This window comes from Leptinotarsa decemlineata, unplaced genomic scaffold, assembly GCF_025532065.1.
Source record: "Leptinotarsa decemlineata unplaced genomic scaffold, Ldec_3_MD MMD2_P_RNA_scaffold_2, whole genome shotgun sequence".
Taxonomy (NCBI): Eukaryota; Metazoa; Arthropoda; class Insecta; order Coleoptera; family Chrysomelidae; genus Leptinotarsa; species Leptinotarsa decemlineata.
This window is the reverse complement of record NW_027412529.1, coordinates 12,035,106-12,060,310: the sequence shown is the minus strand read 5'-3', so window position 1 is coordinate 12,060,310 and position 25,205 is coordinate 12,035,106. Positions and strand designations below refer to the sequence as shown.

General features: G+C 33.2%; 1 protein-coding gene across 1 annotated transcript in view; it reads right to left on the bottom strand.

The window, feature by feature from the left end:
* Positions 1–18,683: 18,683 nt before the first annotated feature.
* The window catches only part of LOC111511424 (calmodulin-A), a 181,027-nt gene continuing 174,505 nt past the window's right edge, over positions 18,684–25,205 (bottom strand). The window contains exon 5 of the mRNA XM_074183562.1: positions 18,684–19,657. Coding sequence (XP_074039663.1) covers positions 19,626–19,657 — 32 coding nt within the window. The 3' untranslated portion in view covers positions 18,684–19,625. The remainder of the gene's footprint in view (positions 19,658–25,205) is intronic.

Here is a 25,205-nt window from a genome sequence, read left to right as displayed (position 1 = left end):
GATCAAAAAATCTACAATGCACGGACATCTTCAAGAATCAAAACAAGATAATTAAAGATAAGCCGTGGAAATTTACAAATCAATTAAACCCAGAAATATATACCTCTAAATGAGCAACTCAATTTATGTAGGTCTCCTCTCTTGAATTTATAAGTTTAACAACCTCTAGAATTTCAGTAGTGAATTTTAAAGTTGGCATCCTGGTTCGCCCAACTACATGTCTATCAAATACCTGTCCTTACTCCTGATAAAACCAAGTTTTCAAACTTCACATCTCAGTTTTGTACTTGATAATGGGGTCGAACCCGAAGCCCGTCGTATAAATAAATCAACTAGTGGGAATTAGACAAATGTGTTTTTATTCATTTCATTGAAGTTTTTAAAACACGTTTCGCTACGTTTGATGACAAATACTGATGAAGCAACCTTGTAGCGAAACGCTTTTCAAATAGAATTTATTGTAGGAATTTTATACTCATTCTGGTAGATGGTGAAATGATAGAGATTACTATATTGATAAACAGATAGTTTCAAGAACAGGTATCCAGCAGATGTATATGTACCTACGTTCGAAAACTGAATATGCGAATATTTCTTGCAAGATATTGAATGAGTATAATGAGCCTTTTTTATTTCTGAAATCAATAATACTCATCCTAAGAGGGATATCAGTAATGATGAATTATATGGGTGTTTGAACATTTTCGCAGTTTGGACCACCACATATTAATTTCAACTTACCATGGATCAAGAACAAACATATCGCTCATTTCTACATGATATTTTAAATATAAACATTTCAAAAATACATCTCTTCTATGTGTTATATTCTTGACAATCTGAATATTATAAAAATTGCTAACTTATATTCGATCTAGATAATGATGATTGATGTTCCTTCATTAACTTGATTTTTTATCTTCTTCTCATTGTCAGGATGACTCTGTGTATTTTTCTGTGAAAGAGTAACGTAAATGATGGACAATCAAGCTATCACTAATATTATTTCTTTTTCAAGAAATCAAAAATTAAACTGATGGATGTAGCCGTTACCACGTGGCAGGAGATCAACATGAAAAATGAGAAATGAAACTTTTATTGAATTCGTTTGAAATTAATCTTATAGGACTAAACTGCCTTAACGTCAGTTAAAATACTGGTTGAAAACATGGAAAGTTGTATTCCTCATTTTTCATAAATCAAACATTCACCAACAATACATAGTTCAACAAAAGTTGATAGCCAGTTGGGGTCTCCAAATTTTTGTTAACTGACAGAAAAATCCCAGTAGCGGAAAGTTTATATCAGATTTATTACCGCTCGCTACAAAATCAACAATAAGAATAATGAAAAGTAATTAACTTCACAACCAGGATAATAGAAATGAATCATTTGCTCAGCGATCTCAAATGAAATGAAAGTATGTTCTTTAAGGATACATTGTATATTCTGTTTCCAGTGATATCTTTTTTTATAGTCGATATAAAAAAGTTATATGATTGCAGATTTATACGCCATCTACTAGAAAATAGTTCAATATTGCTAGTGTTGTGTATTATGTAGTTTACTTCCGTTTCAATTGGAAACTTAAACCTAGAGATGGAACTCGGGAGGCTCAAAGTTTTTATGATAAAAAATTGTATCTTTGTAGTTTTACACTTTGGAGATTTCTGAAATTCATATCTTTCAAATTTACACTCGATAATCCAGGCTCACCTTTTTCGAACAAATTAATAATAATAATTATCGGCTTCATTCATCGACAAGAATAATAACATACCTACAAAAACAAAAATAACGAGGAAAGACGAAGTTCAGCTTGAGCTGTTTTTCAACTTAACCTAATTAAATGGACACAATGGACACAAATTAAAACAGACATTCAAATAGTTAACTTATGAAAGAATAAAAAAAATTGAAAAATAAAATAGTAGACAGAAAAAGAAGAGAAAAAACTGCAATAACATATTACAAAAGAGAGCATTAACAGTATCCAATTGAACTATCCAGCTAATTTCAAGGGCAGTCTCAATTTCTTCTTGAAGCTATATAACGTATAGTGTCTGAACTCACTAGGAAGTGCATTATAGAGGATAACTGAAATATATATGAAACTTCGAATGAAACAAGCTGTTGAGCAGTGGCGTAGCGTGGGCACCGGCTGCCCGGGGAGGAAGACAATTTTGCCGTCCTCTTAATTAGGTATTTCAATTTAATGTATACTATATACATAATATAATTCTATATGATTCTAGAAAACTTTTCGGCGAGAATAGTTATCATTATTTTGCATATATAAGTTAGATTTTGAATAAGAAAGTTTATTTGTTTTACAATCACGTTTAATGATACAAAAATTCTTACTTCAATCATTGATATCAAGTACATAGGTATTATTCATTTGATATGATTGAATAATTAGCCAACTGAATATAAAACGAAAATCAGTTTTTCATTACACGTAGGATGATACTATTAAGTAAAATTTATATCTTTTTGAAGAATAATATAGATAGATACTCGTTAAGAGATGAAAACAAAACCTTCGGCTTTAATTGAAAATTCAAACATCTACTTTCTTTAAGAGCAGAGTCTTTAATTGCACCATCAACGTCTATAGCATCACACACCTCTTGTTCAATAGACAAGATAGCCAAATTTGTTAGTCTTAGGCTACTCTTTGTCGACCTTAAATTATTTTTAATCAATTTCAGTTTCGTAAAACTTCTCTCACAGCTGGCATCGCTTATGGCAACTTATGGCAGCTTATATTTTACAATTAACTTCAATAATTCAAGTGAGTCTGTATTAATCACTTTATTTTCATGTCTGGGTTTGAAGTTCCAGTTGACTGTGATGAATTTAAGTCTAATGTAGAATCTGACGTCTCAGGAACAAAAATTGTCACATATTTGAGGAGAGCCCCTTCATTTAATATTTTCCAACTTAGCTCTTCTTTTATCACGGTAACATGCCCAACTTTCTTTTACTCTTTTCATTTTTGATGCTGAAATTAAAAAATAGTAATGATAAAAGTTAGAGTTACAAAATAAAATATCGAACATTTCAAAAACTAGTTATATTTTACAGCATATCTATCTATAGGCAAAACTCTGAAAATCGTAATTGAGCAATTTCAAAAAAGTGTACCCTGATCTGAAATTCGGTTTTCATTTCTTGGGTGTGTGTTTTTTAATTTTGATCCTAGTACATTAGGCAATAGAGTATATTTTCGTGATCGTGAAATGAGTCACAAACGGAGGTCTTATATTGCTACCTTCTTGTAGTTTTAAATTATTTAAAAATTAGCTATCGTACTTAGCCCTTTCATCTTATTATTATCAAATTCAATAGCCAAAGATAATAGATTTCTAATAGTAAAACTTGGTCACATACATAAGCAATAAAATTAAAACCCAGAACACTTCAACAAAACGTCCGCGATGGTCACTAATTAGTTTCACATTGAAAACAAAGTACCGTCTCCCGATGAAGACGATATGTTGGTTTCCCACAAAACTGAATGTTCCGGTTGGCTGAAATTAAATTTTTAATATACGATTTTAATTTCTATTCATTTTTAATATAAAATAATAATAATATTTATACTTCTTACTGATGAACTCGACTTTAAAAATTCAATTGTATTTATAAACCATTCCCAATACATTGTTTTTTTTTGGAATCATAGTTTTTCTGACCCTAGTTGGGAAAGGGACAGGTATATTCGATGGTAACATCATAACGATAATTTATAAATGTATTTAAGATAGTTTATTTTCACATAAATTATTTATATTCTGCTTTAAGTAATTCAATACCCAAGAAATAAATCAACAAAGTCGAAGGACAAGGGTACACTTTTTTTAAATTGCTCAAATATTTGTTCGGAACCCTGGGTATGTGAGTGTAAAACTCGTATATGGCCAGATTTTATTAAATTAAAGCTTGAACAACATATCAGACATTCCAACATTCAATTACATAAATAAAATATTTAACACTCACACAGTTCAATGTAGGTACACGTAGCGGAAAATTAAAATTTTCACTGAGTTATCCAATAATTTCATAACCACTACACGTACTCATTTGCACAAAAATCATAGTTACGAAACAGTGTGAACTAAACAACTGAAGATCCACGAATAGAACTTTCTTTGAATTGTCAAATCATCACATACTTTCTTAAAGGGACGTAATAGACAATATTGAACTCAATAAATATGTAATAGAAGTCAGTTTTGCTGATTATACGTCATAAACAATCCAAGCACAAAATAAAATATTGGAAATCCCCGCAAGTCAGTATAGACGGTGTTACCATTCGCTACAAAATACCATTCAAAGAAAGGGAATTCCCCGAATTCGTCACAGAATAAGTAATGAAAAATTCCGTGGTCTCTTCAATCGTTCTGAATTTATAGTTGCATTGAAATATGAAATGGTTCAAATATATACAAAATATATTTTATTGTTTACTGTGAAATTTTGGCGCCCGCTAAAAAGGTGCTGTCCGGGGCGGGCCGCACCTCTCGCCCCCACTACGCTACGTCACTTCTGTTGAGTGTTTGGGGATAATAAATTTCTGGTTTTAGATTTACTCTGTTTTTCAAAAGTTACGCATCCTTCAAATAAATAGTTAGGTTTTTTATGAGAGATAAAGACAAAGTCAGAGGCTAGTTTTAGATTTTACAAAGATATGCGAAATCATGTAAATTAAGCAATAGAAAGGGAAAAGAAGGCATTTTCTACTTTTGAGTTTCAACAAAATGACTCGAAAAAAGTGTGGCGTATCCTGAAACAAAATAAAATAAATTTAGATAAGGGGAAAAGTATTCCAATTTATCTGAAAAGTGTTGATGAGGTCAATGATTTTTGTGTTAATTCTATACCAATAATGGAACCTCCACCAAACTTACTTGAATATTACAAAACTAACTGTTCAACTACTTCAAAATTATGTTTTAAAGAAGTGAATGATCTTTTTGTTTTTAAAACAATAAGTGATATTAAAATAAATGCAACTGGTTGTGATAATTTGAATATAATGCTTATAAAACTATGTTGTCCGCATATTATTGAGTACATTACTCACATAATAAACTTTTGTCTAATTGAAAATGTTTTTCCTAAGATGTGAGGCAGTACTGTTGTGAAAGTGTTACCAAAAAAAAATACTCACACTGAGTTTAAAGATTTACCACCCATTAGTGTACTTCCGTAGTGTACTAGTGTACTAGAGAAAGCCATAGAAGTACAACTCCTGGAGCACATTTCAGAATTCAACATTTTACCATCGGTTCAATCTGGGTTTCGGAAGGGATTCAGTTGCACTTCAGCATTGCTGCATGTTGTAGATGACATTGTCAGAGCTTCAGGACATTGTACATCAAGTATTTCTTGACTTCAGCAGAGCCTTTGACACTTTAAACCTCGGTTTATTGATATCAATTTTACATTACGTTGGTCTGTCAACTTCAGCTATCATCTTGCTTGCCAATTATCTTAATGGAAGAAGTCAAAGAGTTACGTTTGATGGAACTTTTTCATCTCCCCTATCTCTTCAACGCGGAGTGCCACAAGGCTCTATACTTGGGCCGATTCTGTTTGCTCTTTACTCCTCCAATCTTATCAAAAATTTGAATCACTGCAAGGTGCACTTTTATGCGGATGACACCCGAATTTATTATAGTTTCCCCCCTCTAGATGTAAATGATTCTTGCATGATACTCAAAGAAGACTTGGATAATTTTTATAGGGCTGCAACAGAACACTGTTCACTCCTAAACTCTCAAAAATAAATTTTTTCATTATTTGGACCAAAGTCCAAACGATCTGATATTTTAGAGTACCTAAATATGTCAATTAATGGCGTGATTCGAAAAGAACTTGAATAGCTTAATACGACGTGCATTTTCTTCTTTAAAATGGATATATGGAGTTAGGCAGTATCTTCCACTAAAATTGAAATTAGTATTATGTGAAGCACTAGTTTTATCACATTTCAACTATGCTTATACTGTCTATTTGAGGGAGCAGTATAAACGTGAAATTAGAAAAGTACGAAACTCGTGCTTGACACTTATTTATGGAATAAAACGTTCTCAGAGACTTTCTCATAAGCTCAAAGATGCCTATTGGTTAAATATGAATAACAGAAGAATCTTGCATGCCGCCAACCTATTCCATAAAATTATTCTTGCCAGAAAGCCTGCTTTCTTTTTATTTTTATTATCATTATAAACTTGTGAGTTGTAACAAGGTGCAGTTGCCTTCATTCAGTCTGAACCAGCCAGACTCCTCAAATTTATCTGAGATTTATCAAAATTTCTCACACCATAAGAGAACCGTATACAGTTGTTCTGAATTTTCTAGAGGCGTTTCATGTTCGCTTGGATTTTGGCAAACCCATAAACACAGTAAGAGGCTCTGGATTGACAGATTACACTTACATGCTTGTGGAATCTGAAGTCAGAGTCCTAGGTTTTTGCTTGCATTCACTATCGTGAATGTATCATCATCATATCCTCGTGGTGTATCATCACCGAGTCGCACATCGATCAGACCTTCAATTTGCTATCAATTTTTTATGTAACAATGATGTATTGATCGAATCCAAAGTATGAAATCTTCTTACAGAAAAGTGTATCAAATGCCTTACTGTAATCGAGTAGGTAGTACTATCAGAGTCAAGTCAAGTCATTTTTATCAATGAAATTGAATTAATCCTGCGTTATGTTAACAAGAGCAGTTGTAGTGCTGTGGGATTCCCGGAAACCTGACTGCTCAGCCAGTGATGTTATTACTATACACAAATGAATCATGCTGATCTTTGAGGATCAACTCAAATGCTTTGGAGAGAACAGGCAGTTTACTTTAAGGCTTCAGGTATGATAGTTCTATGGGATTATCACATTTCGGTAACGGTAAAACGATGGCTTCTTTCCATGTTTGTTTCAATTGCGGTGTTGAATATATGTGTGGTATGATTGATAAGGTAGCTTTCAACAGGTCTCAACATAATTAGAGATATACCTACCATCCGATCCAGCACAGTTAGTTTTCATACGATTCAGTTGTTGCTGCGCCTGAGAGGGATTTATTTTTGACAAGGTTAGGAGTATCCTATTAGGAATTTGGTCGTATTTTTCTAGAAGAGATTCTTGAATACATGATTTTCGAGTATAGTTTATATTAGCGAAATGTAAATTAATTCAATTTAAATGAGATAATGATGGTAGGAGAATTGAATTTGGCTTTGCCTTGACGATATCTAGAGTTCAAAGGGTGTTCCAGATTACTTTAGAGTTATTATTTCTCAAAGTAAATTCTGAGTAAGCATTTTTTTGCGTCTTAGGCATAGTTTCGCAATTGCTTATAAATATTATGAGTAAGGGATTTTGTTGATTTGAATTTTTTAAAAGCTTCATCTCTCAATTTTATAATTTCCTTCTGATTATTAGTGAGCCAAGGGGCATGTGGTTTCGTTATTCTGATTGTTCGAATTGGTGCGTGAATGTTATCAAGATAAGATATCTTCTCATTGAAAAATTTCATCATCATTTCATCTACAGTGGTGAAGTGTCACCCATGGCTGGAGAAGCTTCTTCACAACGAAACACGTGTTCAGGATTAATATGCTGCTTTCTCCAATACGATGACTATGAAATGGTCAAATGCATTCTCAGGGGAAATTGCTGTGAATAAAACTATCATTTAAAAACATTCATTATATTGAACATTCAAATCTAATACAACAAAATCCCAAAGATTTATTCGTACATTTCGACATGATCTATGGACGTAAAGCCTTATTTGATAAAGCAAAACATGTCAAACTTGTCTAGTATTATTAGAGTTTCATTGCTAATGAAAGTGTCAGTGTTTTCTATAACTTCATTTCATCTTCGAAAACAAACTCTGTACTCTGTACTAAAGTATTATATAAATTTTTCTTAGGAATCGCAGTTTCTCAAGAATTCGACATCCAAATCATAATGTTCATCTTTCATAAACCTAAAATTTGCAGTATTTCGGGATGTGACAAAACTATCAGAAAAAAAATTATCACTTTCAATATTCTTGTGACAAAAATTACCCACAAAAGAACTTTAATGATTCTCACAAAATTTAGTACACCATTCAACAGCCAAAGCCGATTACAGAATGGTGAAACAAAATTCGGAAGACCCGGAAACGAATATTTGTGACACTGGCACCTATCAGAAAATAACTACTCCCCTGGCTAATAACACGAAGGGCATTGGATTATATCCGATAGATGTCAGTGCAGGATTCTTCACTGAAGTTATTCCTACATATCCTGTTAGCGATACAACTGCTGCAACCGATTTTCAATTATTGGAACACACTTGCAGACCGGTTTCGGGCTGTTTAGCCACTCGCAGTGCAAGGTAGTGCCTATTATCAACATAAAGTCAATGATTTCCGATAATTGGAAATCGAATTCCTTCAGAGGCTGCAGCCTCAAACTAGGCTGGAGCTAAAGAAAAACAATTGATTTGTCATCGCCCCATCTGCCTGTGAACGAGGTAGCCAACCGCATATCCGAAATTTGCCCAATTCCTCGTATAAGGAACGAAAACTTTTCACATATATGTATGCCCACTGACTATGTAGAAAGAAAAAAACCAATAGTGAGAACAATTCGGACAGCGTGATATTGTGTATGAGCTATAAAAAAAATTTATTGGGAAAAAACTCATATGGAAACTCTGTGGGGAAAGATGGTGTTGAGTGAGAGCTGAAATCTGCTCATCTCATGTTGTAAGGTTCACAATAAAAAATGCCTGATGGCGCCCAGTCGACAGTTTCATCTGTCAATTTCACTTCAAAATAAAGTATTCATGCATTAATTTTACTATCCTAAATTTAAATTTTTTGAGTTGCCCCTTTCAAAAACTAAAAGGAGGGGGTTCATTGAAGAAATGCACTGTATATTTCTCTGTGAATCACAACATTGATGTGGTTTTCTTTCGAATTGATTATTTGACAAAAACATAATGAACAAGAAAAGAGTATATCTGATTCTTTTGTAACTTGGGGAGTTTTGGAAGTTTATCATGAATCAAATAACTTCACAATCTTCCATGAAAATCTGTTCAACTATGACATCAATGTTACCTATAAAGCATTCACATTTTTATGTAACATGAGTATCATAGCTGGAATGCCATATTTGAATTTTTGAAAAACTGTCACTTTTCCAAAAAAGTTTAGGAGCAGAAAGATGATAATCCATTAATCACTACCGTTGATAGTTCCAGAAACAATAAAACCTTTTTCATCACTTTCAACTTTGAATAAATCAAATTTGCCTTCTCTAGCGTCTAATAATCCTAAACTGAATGGATATGTTTCAACCTCTGTTGATTTTCCGTCCATGATTGACAAGTTTCGAATATATAAATATTTCAAACAACATATCTCTGTATGAAATATAATTGAACATCATGACTATCGAAGGATATTTTGATACATCAACTCCTTCTATTATTGTTTGTTCACGTATGCAAATAACATTGATAATACAACCTCTTCAAAATAATGAGTAATATTAAAAGGCAATTATACCTAGTATATGAACAATTATAGTTTTTCAATTAGTTTTTTATGGAGTAATGAAATATGAAAAATTGTACATTACACCCATGAAAACTTACTCCGATTACATGAATATTACGTGAATAAAAGAATGAAATGTTTTCAGAAACTGCAATATAACTTCTGTCTATATATTGAAACTATTACATGAGTCATATGGCAGTTTTCCCATTCTGAAATGAGAACATAAATAATATTCACTTTCTTGCCATTCATACCACAACAACGTATGTGAAAAATAAAAGAATAATAATTCATGTTTATTTTTTTCATTTGTTCTCACACGAACCTACGTTTAGTTTTCCACCAAATATGTTGAATCCGATACTTTGTGTATTGAAAAAATTCAACTATGCTCTGCTTCGTGAAACCAACTGATATTTTCAAGTAGGTAAGTACTTAATTTATAAAAAATACTCGAATTATATACAGAGCATGCATTTCTTCAATGTCCCCAACCCCCCAGTTTTAGTTTTTGAACTGGTCAACTCAAAAAATTGAAATCTGAGATAATGAAATTAATGCATTAATACTTAATTTTGAAGGGAAATTGACAGATGCAACTTTCGAAATGGTGACAGGCCGCCATCTGGGGAAAAAATTAAATGAAAAGGGAGGTCTTGTGACAAATCGTTTTGAAGCTCCTGACAAATGCTTCACAACCCTAGAATATAATGTCGATATCTTCAACCATTACTAAATGGCGGAACTTTAAATAATTACCTGAATATATTGACAGTTAACTACATATTATGAGGTCATGAGCTTGAGGTCAGTTCAAAAGATGCTCAAAATGGTTGCCTGGAACTTCTTGACTCATGAACAGCCTATTCGATATTTCACGCCGAACATTTTCGAACACAGTAACGTCAATATCTCTACAAATATTTATTATTCTTTGCCGTATATCCAATATTGAAGCAGATTCATTTTCGTACACCTTTTGCTCCAAATAGCGACATAAAAAAGTCTGAAGGTATCAAATCTGGCGAGTGGGCTGGCCATTCTGTAGGACCTCGACGGCCAATCCAACGACCAGGAAAAGTAGTGTCCAAATATTTTCTTAGTTGTCTGTAGTAATGTGGTGGTGCTCCATCTTGGTGGAATATAATATTCATATCGAATTCATTAGGATTTGCTTCGACAATTTCAGTGACGAGAGGGTCAACTAACAGTAGTTTCCAGCATATTCAAATACCTTGTTGAATTTTGATTCAATAAATAGAGATCCTACAACATGGTTTTCCAATATTCCTGCCTACAAACGTTAATTTTTTCTGGATATTGTCAATGATGTTCATTGTCGTTCATTTCTTGACCTTTTCATAAACAAAAAATAACTTAACAAAGCTTATCGGCTTGTTGGAATTGCCATATGGTACATAAAAACGAATATTTCTAGAAATATCGTCTATAGGAAATTATTAAATATTACGCCATTTTGTAGTAGGTGAAGATATTGACTTCATATTCTAAGGTTATGAAGTATTCGTCAGTAGCTTCAAAATGATGTCACAAGACCCCCCTTCCATTTTATTTCTTTTCCTGATGCATAGTCGCCATCTTGAAAGTTTCATCTGTCAATTTTACTTCAAAATGACGTATTCATGTAATGATTTCATTATCCCAAATTTCAATTTTTCCAGTTGACCCGTTCAAAAAACAAAAAAAGGGGGGAACATTAAAGAAATGCACTGTATATGAAAGCATATTAAGCTTTATAGTCATAAATTGATACTTAAGTTATATACCGCCTTTGATAATGACAATTATTTTGCAAATACGAAGTCTTCAAGCTGAGTTTTTCTCTCAAAAAGATTGATATAAAATTCAATCAAGTTGTTCAGAGTCGAAATGAACCAATAATCATAGTTTTCAGATATTTGGTGAAATTCATATCAATTTTACAATGAACGTACGAACAACTTCGTGCATCTAAGCATTTTATTCATTTTGAATTCTGTTTGAAATCTGTTTAAAATCTGTTTTTTTTCGTTAATCAGCTGTCGCCCCCACACGAACGACAACTCTCAGAAGTTAAGAAACTTGTGCGAGCTAAGGACTGAAGAGGTCTTACCTTTGAACGTGTGATTCCTAAACTAATACGAGCTGAGCTCGTGGTTTTTTTCTAATCTCAATTCTTGCAATCCCCCACATGGCCGGGCAGTTCGACGTGGGTGCTTTGTTCACTCAGTCAATCGACCGATGTGTGATTCGATGGTTCAAGTCTCAGGCTGAACGCTCGATTTTCACTTGCTATAAGTCCAACCCGTGTTATGAATCACACGTCAAGAGATAAGACCTCATTAGTCCTCAGCTCGCACAAGTTTCGACTTTGTAGCTGCGGGTTAGTCCACCTTGGAACCATGAAAAGAAGTAAAGGTTCCCGACTCTTTTAAGACAAGAGAAATTGTATAATCGTACAAATCAGCTGTAGCCGAACATGCTCTCAACAAAAAAGGTGTTAATATTAAAAAAGAGGCCATAAACAATCATAAAATAACAATAATAATAAAAAGAAACCAAGCCACACCCACTAATAATAATAATATCAAACCAGAGTCAAATAGTTTCTGCTTCGGAAACAATGGAAACAGCAACTCGAGCACGTTAAAAGGTAATTCCTCTTTATGCCTTAGCTCGCACAATTTTCTCAACTTCTGAGAGTTGTTGGACGACAGCTGATTAACGGAAAATTTTTTTCAGACTCGGGCACTGCGACCGTTACTTCATCGCCTCTGATGAGATCTACCGCAGTAGTAGACGAAACGTCAATCATAAATACCTGCAGACCATGGTCAAAACAACCGAAAATAGCTTCCACACAGTTACTACCGGCCGTGAAAGTTTACATTCATTGAGTGGATGCACTGCTGATAAATGAAACGAGATTTTCTATGAAATATTTGAAACCAAGTGCAGATATTCGAAGTGCAAAAGTTATACTTTTCACAAAACATGAAACATCGACCTTCAATGAATTATCATAATGTGCATATATTATATCTCAACAGTAAGATGATTACTAGAATCACGGATTAGTCTAGGTCATCTGATATATTTGCTTTTTGACACATATTTTCAAAGAAAATTTTTGGAATATTAAACACAGCCAGTGGTACTACTCATTACGATATACAGAATATCGCTTTCAACATTAATGGCGAGCTTCGAATATATATAAAGTGCAATTTCCCAATTACATCGACATTTGATACAAACACTCATCATACTCTAAACATTTTTCACTGAATACATTCATGGTTATCAATTCAATCATTTTTTAAATGAAATACACGCATCTTACCTACAAATGATATGTATCTAATAACAAGCGATTATGAATTGCGATTTTCCAGAATTTATTCTCCTAACAAAAGTTCTGAATATTGTTTGAAAATGGTCAGCCATTACAATATGAATTCAGTTAGCACATGCTTTTTTCAGTTCATTTTTATTTTGCTAATCTAGGTCACTTTCCAGTCTAGATATCTCTGGATAATAAAAGTTTACACCACTGTCAAGAAGAAAGACCAGATGTTCAGATTTCCTTTACTGAATTGAAACTCGCGGATTTTTTTTTGAAATGTCGATTACATAATTGAAAACGACACCTTGAAAATTCGATCAAAACCAATTCATAATTTTTTTCTATAAGAAATTGAAGTTGTAAGATATTCTTTTCAATTCCTTAGGATTTTTTAATGTCACGATAAAATGAGTTATCATCTATGTTCACTATAATATTTTTCGAAATAAGATACTTTGTTTTTATTTCTATGAAAAAATCATTTGTGAAAGATTGCTGAAATCTTCCCAAACTGACATTTTTTTTCCATTTTGTAGTCTTGAGAATTGTGGGAATTCATCTCTTCCGGGCTTGGGGAAAAAAATTAGGGCATTTTTTCTCAATATTTGTTGTTCCTGCACAGTTATATTTTAATTATTATCATTCATATTTTATGTTTCTCAGGAATTGTAGATTTGTAATGAATATTTCGATTTGGAGCCCGCTTGAAAATTCTTAGGAAAAGGAAGTATGTGAACTAAGATTTGTTTATATCTCATTTTCATGACCGTCTTCCATTTTTTATGCAGATTTGTATCATTTGAATCATTTAGAGCCATTTCACGTGAGATTGTAATCACATAAAAAATATTTTTAGAGGAACTTGCTCCGTGAATTACAAATAGAAAAACTCATAAAATTGATTGTGTAACATTCTTTGAATTCAGCAACGATTCAGATCCAAAAACAAGCAGAATGGTGTTGTTAAAAAAATCAAGGTTCTTCTTTACCCCCGAATCTGTCAATCGTGAAATGCGGCTCAAATACTGCTATTGTTGACAATATTCAAATGCTAGATATTTTTTCCAAAACATTATATTCTCATGAGAATCCACATCCTCTTTTGAATTGCAAGATCCAATACTCTCAGAGAGTCAATGTTGAATAATATTAAATAATAGAATATATTCGATCCTTTTTCATGGAATTCTGATTCAGAAAGGATGGACGATATCCACGATAATAAGTTAGGAAAAATTATTGGAAGTTATACAAACTCATTTCTTATATTTGGATGGTGCTCCATTACATGATGCAGAAATTATCAGTAACTGGCTCGATTTTAACTTTCATCAGAGATCGATTTGAAGTGGAAATTCAACAATACACCAACCAAGATATTGAAATTGCATGAAAAAAAGGTAATAATGTTAGGAAAGTTAGTTAAAAATAATGAAGACAAAACATCAAAATTTGAGAAATTCGGAGTATATATCGGTCCAACTGGCAGAGCATTCAGAAATCGTATCGAGAAACATCATTTGAGCTATGTGAATGAGAACAACATATTGAAATTATTGTTTAGAAGAAAATCATATACTCAAATATTCAAACAATTTACTGGATGACTAACTGAATTTGAATAGATCACCATTATTGAACTTGTTTTCTTAGAAATCGATGTTATCATAGTCTTCATAGACATATTTTTATTGATGTAGAATTGATATAATATGCTTTAGGTAATTATAATTGGGGATGTACAATGTACTTTAGGTATATACAAGTTGAGTAGATGCTTCAGGTGAATTTGATAGTATATGAAAATTAGAGCAAATAATTTACTTTTACTTGTGATGTACTATTTGGAACCTTTGGTGTAGTAATGAATATTACTGAAGTTTTTTCCCAACACCAAATCGTTATTTTTACACCTCCACACGTGTTTCGATCACCAAGTGATCATCTTCAAGAGGAAGATAAAACTAAAAACTACTCAAAACTGAAGCTACTTGTACTAATCAGGTACATCATACAGGTAGGTAATCAGTAACACCACCCATACAAGTGTACCACCCTAAATTGATTTTACAATTGGCCTTTCTATTATTTTACAATATGTCCTTATGTATGTTTTGATGCTACAGCTATATATAGAACAATTTTCAGCTATATAAAATCAATTTCACAATATTGCCTATCTAAATATATTTACAATGTGTCTTTTTGTAGTAATCAGTAAACCCAACAATATTATTTCAACAATCTATATAGTATGCTATTTGGTTTTGGTCCGTTATCGTTATTCATAATATTATTATGTTTACTTATTTCTACACTCTCATTGGCATCTAGTTGCCTGTTGTTGTTAACTTGTCTAACTAATCTTAAAGAACTGAAGTCTATGGAATGGTTTCGTTGCAAAATATGATGGGCGACTGCTGATTTTTCAGATCTTCCATATTTTAAGTGTTCTATGTGTTCCTTATATTTCACTTTAATAGATCTTTTTGTCTGTCCATAATATTTTGCATCGCAGTCCTTACATTCAATTTCGTAAATTCCAGACTTTTCCGAATTCTTGACTTTGTCTTTTGGACTTCCCAAAAGGCTCTGCAGTGTATGACTTGTTTTAAAAACCACCTTCATACCTAGTTCCTTGAAAATATTTCCAAAGTTCTTCGTATATTGGTGGTATGGAATTGAGATGTATTTATCTTGGTTTTTGTCCTTTAGGTTCTTAACCTAAACTTCTTTTTCCTAATTATGTCATCTACAATACCCCTCGGGAAACCGTTAGTGGCTGCTATTTCCTGTATTGTACGTTTTTCTTTTGTGAACCTATCATGTGTTAGAGGGAAAGTCAAAAGACGATGCACCAAAAAATTCAACCCAGCACGTTTGTGCTGTCCACAGTGATGTGAACTGTTAGGAATATACCTGTACGTGCTTGTTTCTTTTCTAAATATATCGTATTCTAACCCTCCATATTATGGACAGACAAAAAGATCTATTAAAGTGAGATTTAAGGAACACATAGCACACTTAAAATATGGAAGACCTGAAAAATCAGCAGTCGCCCATCATATTTTGCAACGAAACCATTCCATAGACTTCAGTTCTTTAAGATTAGTTAGACAAGTTAACAACAACAGGCAACTAGATGTCTATGAGAGTGTAGAAATAAGTAAACATAATAATATTATCAATAACGATAACGGACCAATACCAAATAGCATACTATATAGCTTGTTGAAATAATATTGTAGGGTTTAGTGATTACTACAAAAAGACACATTGTAAATATATTTAGATAGGCAATATTGTGAAGCTAATTTTATATAGCTGAAAATTGTTCTATATATAGCTGTAACATTTAAACATACATAAGGACATATTGTAAAATAATAGAAAGGCCAATTGTAAAATTTATGTAGGATGGTACACTTGTATGGGTGGTATTACTGATTACCTACCTGTATGATGTACCTGATTAGTAGCTTTAGTTTTGAGTAGTTTTTAGTTTTATCTTCCTCTTGAAGATGATCACTTGGTGATCGAAATACGTGTCGAGGTGTAAAAATAACGATTTGGTGTTGGGAAAAAACTCAAGTAATATTAATTTACTTTTAGTTTGTTATTCACTACGAAATATAGCTATTGTGTTAGCGAAACATGATAGTTTTGAAAATAAAGGTTGTGAAGATCAAATCGTAAGGTGTAAGTTTCTATGGATTCTCATCAAGTAATGGTCGAATCAATCAGGAAATAAACCAAGACTCAAAAATCGTCAAGAGTTATGTAACATGGTTTGGGTGATTTATTTCTTCAGCAAGTACGTCCCAAGACAAACATCGAAAACAAACAGAGATATGGTGATATCTATGAAAATTTAATTTTCCATAGAATTTTTGTTGGATCATGTTCAACTCAGTTGATCATGTTCAGCTCAGTTCATTGTTGTTGATTTGAAAATCACCATAATAATCCAGTTTTTATAAAATTACTATTATGATACGGACCTCAATTTTTTAGTTATTTTTTTGTAAATCAGGTGATAACTCATTTCATTGCAGTTTTCCTTATTTTCAAAATTTCGATTATTTTCGCTTTTCTGACTTCGGATTCCCCGGACATCTTAAGGGTTGTTTCAGTTGGAAAGAATGTTTGATAAAAATTCAGAAGGCTGCAATTAGTTGACTGATCTCTTCAGGAATTGATAGTCCTATACTACCAGAATCATTTTCGTTTCCATTTTCTGAAATATTAACAAAATTAGCACCTTGAGTATGAACAAGGTAATAAAAAATATGTCTTTTTTTCCCTATCAGGTGACTACGCAAGCAGCAAATGTTTCAGCAAGAAAATGTATTAGATTTGAAATTGTTACGTTTTGAGAGTATTATAATAATCGTGATACCTGTAGTGATGAATTGAAATACAGGAATTCCATAGATTTAATTTTTTCGAGATATATATTGTAACTGAATGACTTATGAACTCCATTTAATAATCACATTACAATTAAATTGAAAGGTATTCACGATATACCTTCCATGTATTTTTTTTTGTCATTTCACATAAATGTTATGAATATAACAATAAGTTGAATATAAAACTGACATAATTTCATCGGGTGATACGAAACTCTTGAATTTTGTTTCGGAGAAGAGTGTGAGTTGCTTACAAATTTAAAAATTTCGAAATTTCATGGAACACATGTCCATATTGTTTGGAGATAGTTGACAATGTTTCCTGGTGCATTTCATTATTTCGGACTTCCATTGTCTAATTTGATATCAATTGATTTGAAATACCTGAAAGAATTTGTAAAAAATTTGAAAAATGATAATACAAAGATTAGCTGAAAAAATAACAACTGTTTTAAGCAAAAAAATGAAATTAAAATGAAATAAAATACTAACAACAACAAAAAACTAAAGGAAAATGAACTAATAACACGAGATGGAAATTAAAAAATTATTGCCGAGCATAAGAAACACGCTCAACGAAGAGAAACCAACAAATCAGGAATAGCAGAGCACGTTTGGACTCATCAACATAACATCAAATGGGCTCAAGCTGAAATCATCCACAAAGAGGAACACTGGTTTAGGAGAAAATTTAAGGAAGCCGCATACTGTTGTCCAACAACCCATTTAGCCAAGCTAGCGTAGAGATACGCAACATATGGAAACCTCTAATCAAGCGGGACACGACTAACTCCCGCCAAATGGTCAGCTTCCGCAAAAACCGATGAAGTGGAGAGAGGGAAGAGGGGATAGTTGAAAGTACTCGAATGACCTATGAATACTCAGATCTCGGAGGAATGAGTCCAGTTATCACCGGAAGATGATTGTGGATGCTAACAATCGAAACGTCGTGAAGTAACTTGGTTTGGAACCTTTCAATTTTTGTTTCTTATTCTTTGTCAATAAGTTTTTAATTTTCATCTTGTGTTATTAGTTCATTTTTTTATTTTTTCTTTGTTGTTTGTATTTCTTTTCATTGTAATTTCAGTTTTGTTGCTTAATATAGTTGTTGTTTTTCAGCTAATCTTTTTTTCAGCTATTTTTTTTACAAATTCTTTAAGGTATTTCAAATCAATTTATATCAAGTTAGACAATGGATGTCTGAACTAATGAAATGCATATGTCCATATACATCAAACTACCTGCAAACCTTCAAATGAGTCCATTCCTTACTAGGGATCGATGTAACATTTGTATATGATCTGAATTCTGTTATCAATTCCTTTTTTTTGATATTTTCCACTTTGGGACCGACCTTTAATCACGTGATGTTTTTTTATCATTCATCAAGCACCCCCTCACCCTTGGTGATACGTGGTGAGGTTAAGAACTAACCTCTCCTCCCAGACCCAAAGTCACGTATTTTTTTTAGTAAGTACAAAAAATCATAAAATGTTCAGAATATTCTCATTGAATACATTGAATACACAAATACATAAATATATTTGAATACACAAATAACTTCCTTTCTGGAATTAAGGATCATGAGAGAAAGGTTGCAAATTGTTTTTGACTGGCATAAACGTAATATTGAAGGGAAGGTGTAATCATACAGAAAATATATATTGCACTGATACATGAACATATGTTTTAATGTACATTGTCCTTAGACAATATAACTGGCGACCGGCAAGCCGAGCCGGGCGGTCATCGTGGTGCGCGGCGCAAGGGGACTTTGTTCGTTGCCTGGCAACAGCGAGTCAAAGTCACACTACACGCCGTTTTTCGGTTTAGATATCGCGCGTTTCACGAAAACATAAACACACCTGATATCTTACTACACCCCCCTCCCTCTTGTAATATTTCGTGATTTTTGCTAAACACTCTCCTTTCCCTTCCAAGCAACACGTGATTAATGGACGGCCCCTTTCCCTTTCTTCCTCTGGAAGCTTTCCATCATTTATACATTGACGAAAGTAAAATTTGTTGGAATCGATAACGCAAGACAGACATGTTTTTCATTGTTGTAAATTCTCAATCAGAAAAAACATCTTCTACGGTAAACATCACAGAATTTCATAACACCCTGTATTATCGTTAAAGTGTGGCCGTGCCGTTGACTTAAAAACTATCGGAGATGATTGATTCGAAGAAAAAAGCTGCATATTTTTTTGATATATCGTTACAACCAAGCAGAACTTGTAGAAAAGTTTGGACCATATTCTTGCAGTCTTGCTCTAGTTCTTTGAGGTGAGGATGGTCACGAATTCTGGAAATAAAGAAGTATTTCAGATATGAGAAATATTTGATTATCATTGAAAATCGATTATTTCGAATGTATCCCCTGAAAAGTATCACTACTTGAGATCCGGATAATCATTTTCAAATCCACATTTTTTGCAAGCGTGAGAACAATTCACCAATTGACACGGAGTCGAGTTTGGAGATATTTTTTAGTTTCAGAAAATAGTTTTGTACCAGAATAATAATCATTTGTTCGAAGGTGATTGACAAAGTTTCATGATGAAATTCATTAGTTCGGACTTCCATTGTCTGATATTATATAAAATGGAAGTCCGAACTAATGAAATTCAGGATAATAATCAATTATGTTTTCTCGACAAAGTCATATCCATAATAGGACCATTCAGTTGAATCTAATTTTCATTAAATTGTAAGGAATATATTCTCAGGAAAGATCTGCATATCTTTTGTTTGTTTTTGAACTGGAAGCTTTCAACCTCCATTAACAATTGAAAACTTACGAGTTCGAAACCTGTTTTCTGTTGATCACCTGACTTTCCTCCACGAACAATAACCCCCCTAGGTGGAAATAAGATAAGATAAGATAATTTATTTCACCACGTCACATAATAAAATGTTTGTAGCGAGTCAAAAAATAGCATGAAAGTGATTTGTTAACAATCAAAATATTATAGAAACAAACGAGAAACACAAATACAAAAATTTAAAAACAAAATTGAGTATGTATGTTGACATAAACATTTAAAATGATTCACGTATTCTTCGATGGAATAGAAGCAAAAACTCAAAATATTTTTTTTTTTTTTAATACATACCAAGAATTTTGAAACTATCGAAAAGATAGTTGTAAGTTCAGATTGAAATTCAGTGTGTTCTTTTGTGATTTATTCAAACGATAGCGGTTTGTGCAAGCTAGTAATTACCAAGGTATCATCTTTCAACCTGTGATTCTTAGCACTGAAACGTATAATGTTTTGAAAGAAATAGTGGATTTTTTGTTGATGATTGATTTACTATAAAAACCATGAATGGCACCAATGTTGACCGAGTTTCCGAGCAGTTCCAAAATGTTTGTAAAGTCATCAAGTTTTTTATACTCCATTGAACATCTCTATGGTGACATAAAAACCACTTTCTAAAATTTCAGTAGTTGGAAGAATTGACTGGCCTTACCTGGCAAGAATGGATACTATTTTTGATTTTGACACTATTTAACCGGCTGAGTTTGGTTCTGTTATAATGCCTAAAATTCTATGTAACTTGTAAATTGAGAAGTTGAACCTAATAGCATTCGATAGTTAATATAATCTTTCTTGTGTACAACCCGATCGAACTTCGTTTCAAAATCTCTTCAAAATTAACTCTACATTATTATAACTTGAAAATAAACATAGAGGACGAAACTGCAGTAACCTTGGTAACAAATAAATGTGGTAAAAAACATGCATAAACATTTCTATTACATCCATTAATTCATTATCAAAACTATCAATAAGTGAAATTGAGAGACCAAACAATCAAAATGGCGACTGGGCGCCATCTGGGAAAAAAAATTGAATAGAAAGAGGGGTCTTGTGATACAATATTTTGAAGCTCCTGACGAATACTTCACAACACTAGAATATGAAGTCAATATCTTCACTTACTACAAAATGGCGAAACATTCAATAATTTCCTGAAGACAAACACATTACCTGATATCGATATTCCTGGAAATATTCCTTTTTATCTGCCATATGGCAATTCCAACAACCCGATAAGGTTTGATCAGTTGAAATATTCTCATTTAGTTTTCGTTCATCAATCTCTAAAATGGTCAATTCTCGTCCATTGTAAAAAAAAATTGAAGCGATTTTTATTTACGGTGCGACGCGTAATTTACACGAGACCGAAAGGATTTTCAATGAACGTTTTCCGAATCGCCCTATCTGTAGAAAATGTTTGAGGGACTTGTATTCAAATTCACAATTACTGTTAGTGTACATAACAAAAAGGTTCCAGGTCATTCGTCCATTCCGGAAGAACAGCAACTGCAAATAATTGGTGAGATGGTAGTAAATCATCAACAGTCATTCCGTCGCGAATGTTTGTGAGGTGTCTTCTTTTACTGTGTGGAGACTTTTGAAGAGAAATAGGTATTATTCATACAAAATTAAAATAGTGAACCAATTAACTGAAGATGACCCTGTTCGAAGTACAGAATTCTGCGGAATCATGACGGAAACCAATGCAAGACCTCCTACCTATCTTCACAATATTTGTTTAAGTGACGAATGTAATTTTTTTTAAACGGCAATCTTTACAGATGAAATTGCCGTTATTGCAGTGATACCAAACCTCAAATTTTCCAGGAAACACATACTCAATATCCAGGAAATATTACCTTTTGAGCTGGAATATATGGAAACCATATTGTGTGACCTCTATTTATTGACCAAAATTCAACAGGGGAACTGTATTTGAATATGCTGGAAATCACTGTTAACCCTCTCATCACTGAAATCGTCGAAGCGAATCCTAATGAATTCGATATGGATATTGTATTCTAACAAGACGGAGCACCACCACATTACTCCAGATAAGTAATAAACTATTTGGGTGCTACTTTTCCAGATCGTTGGATTGTCCGTCGAGATCCTACGGAATGGCCAGCCCGCTGGCCAGATTTGACACCTTTGGACTTTTTTATGGGGCTATTTGAAGCAAAAGGTGAATGAAATTGAACCTGCTTCAGTATTGGATATACCGCAGAAAAAAATAAATATTCGTAGAGATATTGACGTAACTGTGTTCGAAAATGTTCGGCGTGAAATATCAGATAGGCTGTTCATATGTCAAGGAGTTCAAGGCAACCAAAACCAGGTTGGGATTTCCCAACATGCATAACTTGGAGATCCCATACTTTGAAATTCTGTGTTGTTTGAAAACTTAAAAAAAGTTTAATTTCTCCCAAGTAAGAGAACAGTCCTGAACAGTCCACAAATTTTTGAGTGATAATTTTACAAAATTCCCAAATTTTCGTCATTTTTTCGACTTGGAAAAGTTGGGAAATTTCGGAACGTGAAGATAGAAAACAATAAGCACAAAATTATTGAAGTGTTGTTTCCTTTCATTTGTATTGGATATTCCTATATATAGTGGATGTTGAAAGACCAAGGACCTTGGTCCAAAGTAGAATAATTCCCATTATCATTTTTATAATTAGCAAATTTTTTTTGTGTATACCCTAACGAGCATAAGCATTCAGCCAATCTCTGGATAGCTAAAGTTAGAAAGTTAATATATTATATTATTAACTAATCCCTTGGCTTTTTTTTCGAAAGTTGGGAAATTTTGCTAGTGGGGTTGTGAAAATTTGGATTCCCTCCTCCCCTGGTTTTTCTTTTCGCTACGGCCCTGGATTCATGCTATCTTTAGGAAAAAATTTAAATAGTGGTAATCAACACCTCCACCAGTCACCTGCCATGAGGGTCTTCCATTGATTATATATTATTGGCTTCTTATTCGCCAAAGACATTGGAAATTTGTTTATACTTTGTCCAAGAGATCTTTCAGTGAGCTAAAAGAAAATGTTCATGAAATTTTCATGTATGATGTTGTATGACTTTGGTCACACTGAATTTTTAAATTTTTAATACATAACTCGGTTTGTGTAGATACGAAGTCTATTCAAAAAATTTGGAGAATTTTCATTTTCCCAAATTCGTCAATTTCTATTTTGTCCCTCTCGAAGTAGTCCAACTCAGGTATAATACACTTATCCTAGCATTTTTTTACATTCCTAGAAGCAATTCAAATAAGCACTTCTTGGTATTTACTTGAGTTATCTCAGAGATTCGGTTTTCATCTGCTCAAACGTCGCGAAACGCCATCTACCTATGAATCTTTTCGTGCTTTGGAACAGGAAGAAGTGGCAGGGAGGCAAATGTAGTAAATACGGTGGCTAACACACGATCATAGTGTTGTTTTCGGCCAACAAATTAGAAAGAAGCAATGACCAGTAAGCAGGTGCATTATCGTGATGCAAAAGCCATGAATTAAATTTTCACAAGCGGCACATAAAGTCGAAGTAATACTCCTTATTGAAGAATACCCATGTTGTAAAAACTTCTGATGAAACAGCGGGAAAACTGTGATATTTGATAAAGACTGGCATGCTTTTTTGGTGTTGGATGTCCTGGGCTCTTCCATCGGGATGACTGGACTTTGATTTCGATATCATAACCATATATCCATGACTCGTCATTAGTTATATCCGTTTCGAGCAAATCTGGCGATCCAGATCCAACAATTCCTGAGCGATGCTCATGCGACGGTTTCTTTGGTCAAAATTCAGCGGACGCACTCTTCATGCCCAATATTTCGAAAAAAAAATGCATGGCATAGGCCAACCGATATGTCGACGTTCACAGCAAATTCTCTAAAAGTGATTCGACGACCATCCATAACAATTATTTTCACTTCCTCAGCATTTTCATCGTTTGTTGATGTGCTGCGGCGTTCAGGGCTAGCGTCGTCACGTCTTCCCTGCTGTGAACAGCTTGTACCACTTATAAACATTTTTCCAACTCAGGGTTCAATCACCGTATGTCACTGTCAATATTTCAAGTACTTTTGAGCAGTTTTGATTCAAATTCTTTGATCTATTTTTCATAGCAAAAACTTTTATACCTCTCACCAACAACATGCTAAACAGCTGATATTGTAAACATATGTTCAGGACAGGTGTGCCAACATAAAACAATTGAAAACCCTATTCTAATACACATAGCCTGCGAAATTTTAACATTCACTTTATTTCTATCTACTTTTTTATAAATGACTAGTACTATGTTGCTGTTTCGCTATTGTTCCAATGTTTTTGACAGAATCAGAATCAACGAACTCAGGCGTGCGCAGCGTTATAGAACAATGCTTTCAAAAAATTGTTCTACAGCGCCATCTAGTGGCGAGTTACAGAAAAATTGATAGCCTAAAAACCTTCTCTATGAAAAATTACTCACGTTTTACTCAAGTTTCATCACGATCGGTTGAGCGATGTAGAAGTTTATCACTTACCAACCAACCAACCAACAAACATCCATTTTTATATATCAGATATCATCCCATTATTATTTTGTCAAAAATATCATCAATTTATTCACTCAATACTCTTGAGAGTTCCTTAAGAATGACTATTCTGTACTAACTGATGTGATTTATTTTGATTACGACCGTGAACGGTTCACAAAACGTGTTTCGCTATACATCAGGAATTTTACCCGAGAAAGCTATTGTTAATAGAAAATTCACAAAGCAGCGATACGCGTTTCGTTATTCAAGCAAAATTCTGAAAGCTTTTGTATAGCGAAACACTTGTGGCTGTTTTGTAAACCTCTGATAGTAAAAACTATTAGTAAGTTTTGAAATGGATTACCATCATGTTTCGACCAGTTCCTTTTAATTATTGATTTAATCATCATTATTCGATTATAGTCATGACAATTAATCTGATAGAAATAATATTCACTTCTCTTTATGTATCACTTATTACCTCTATGTCGTTTGTTTGA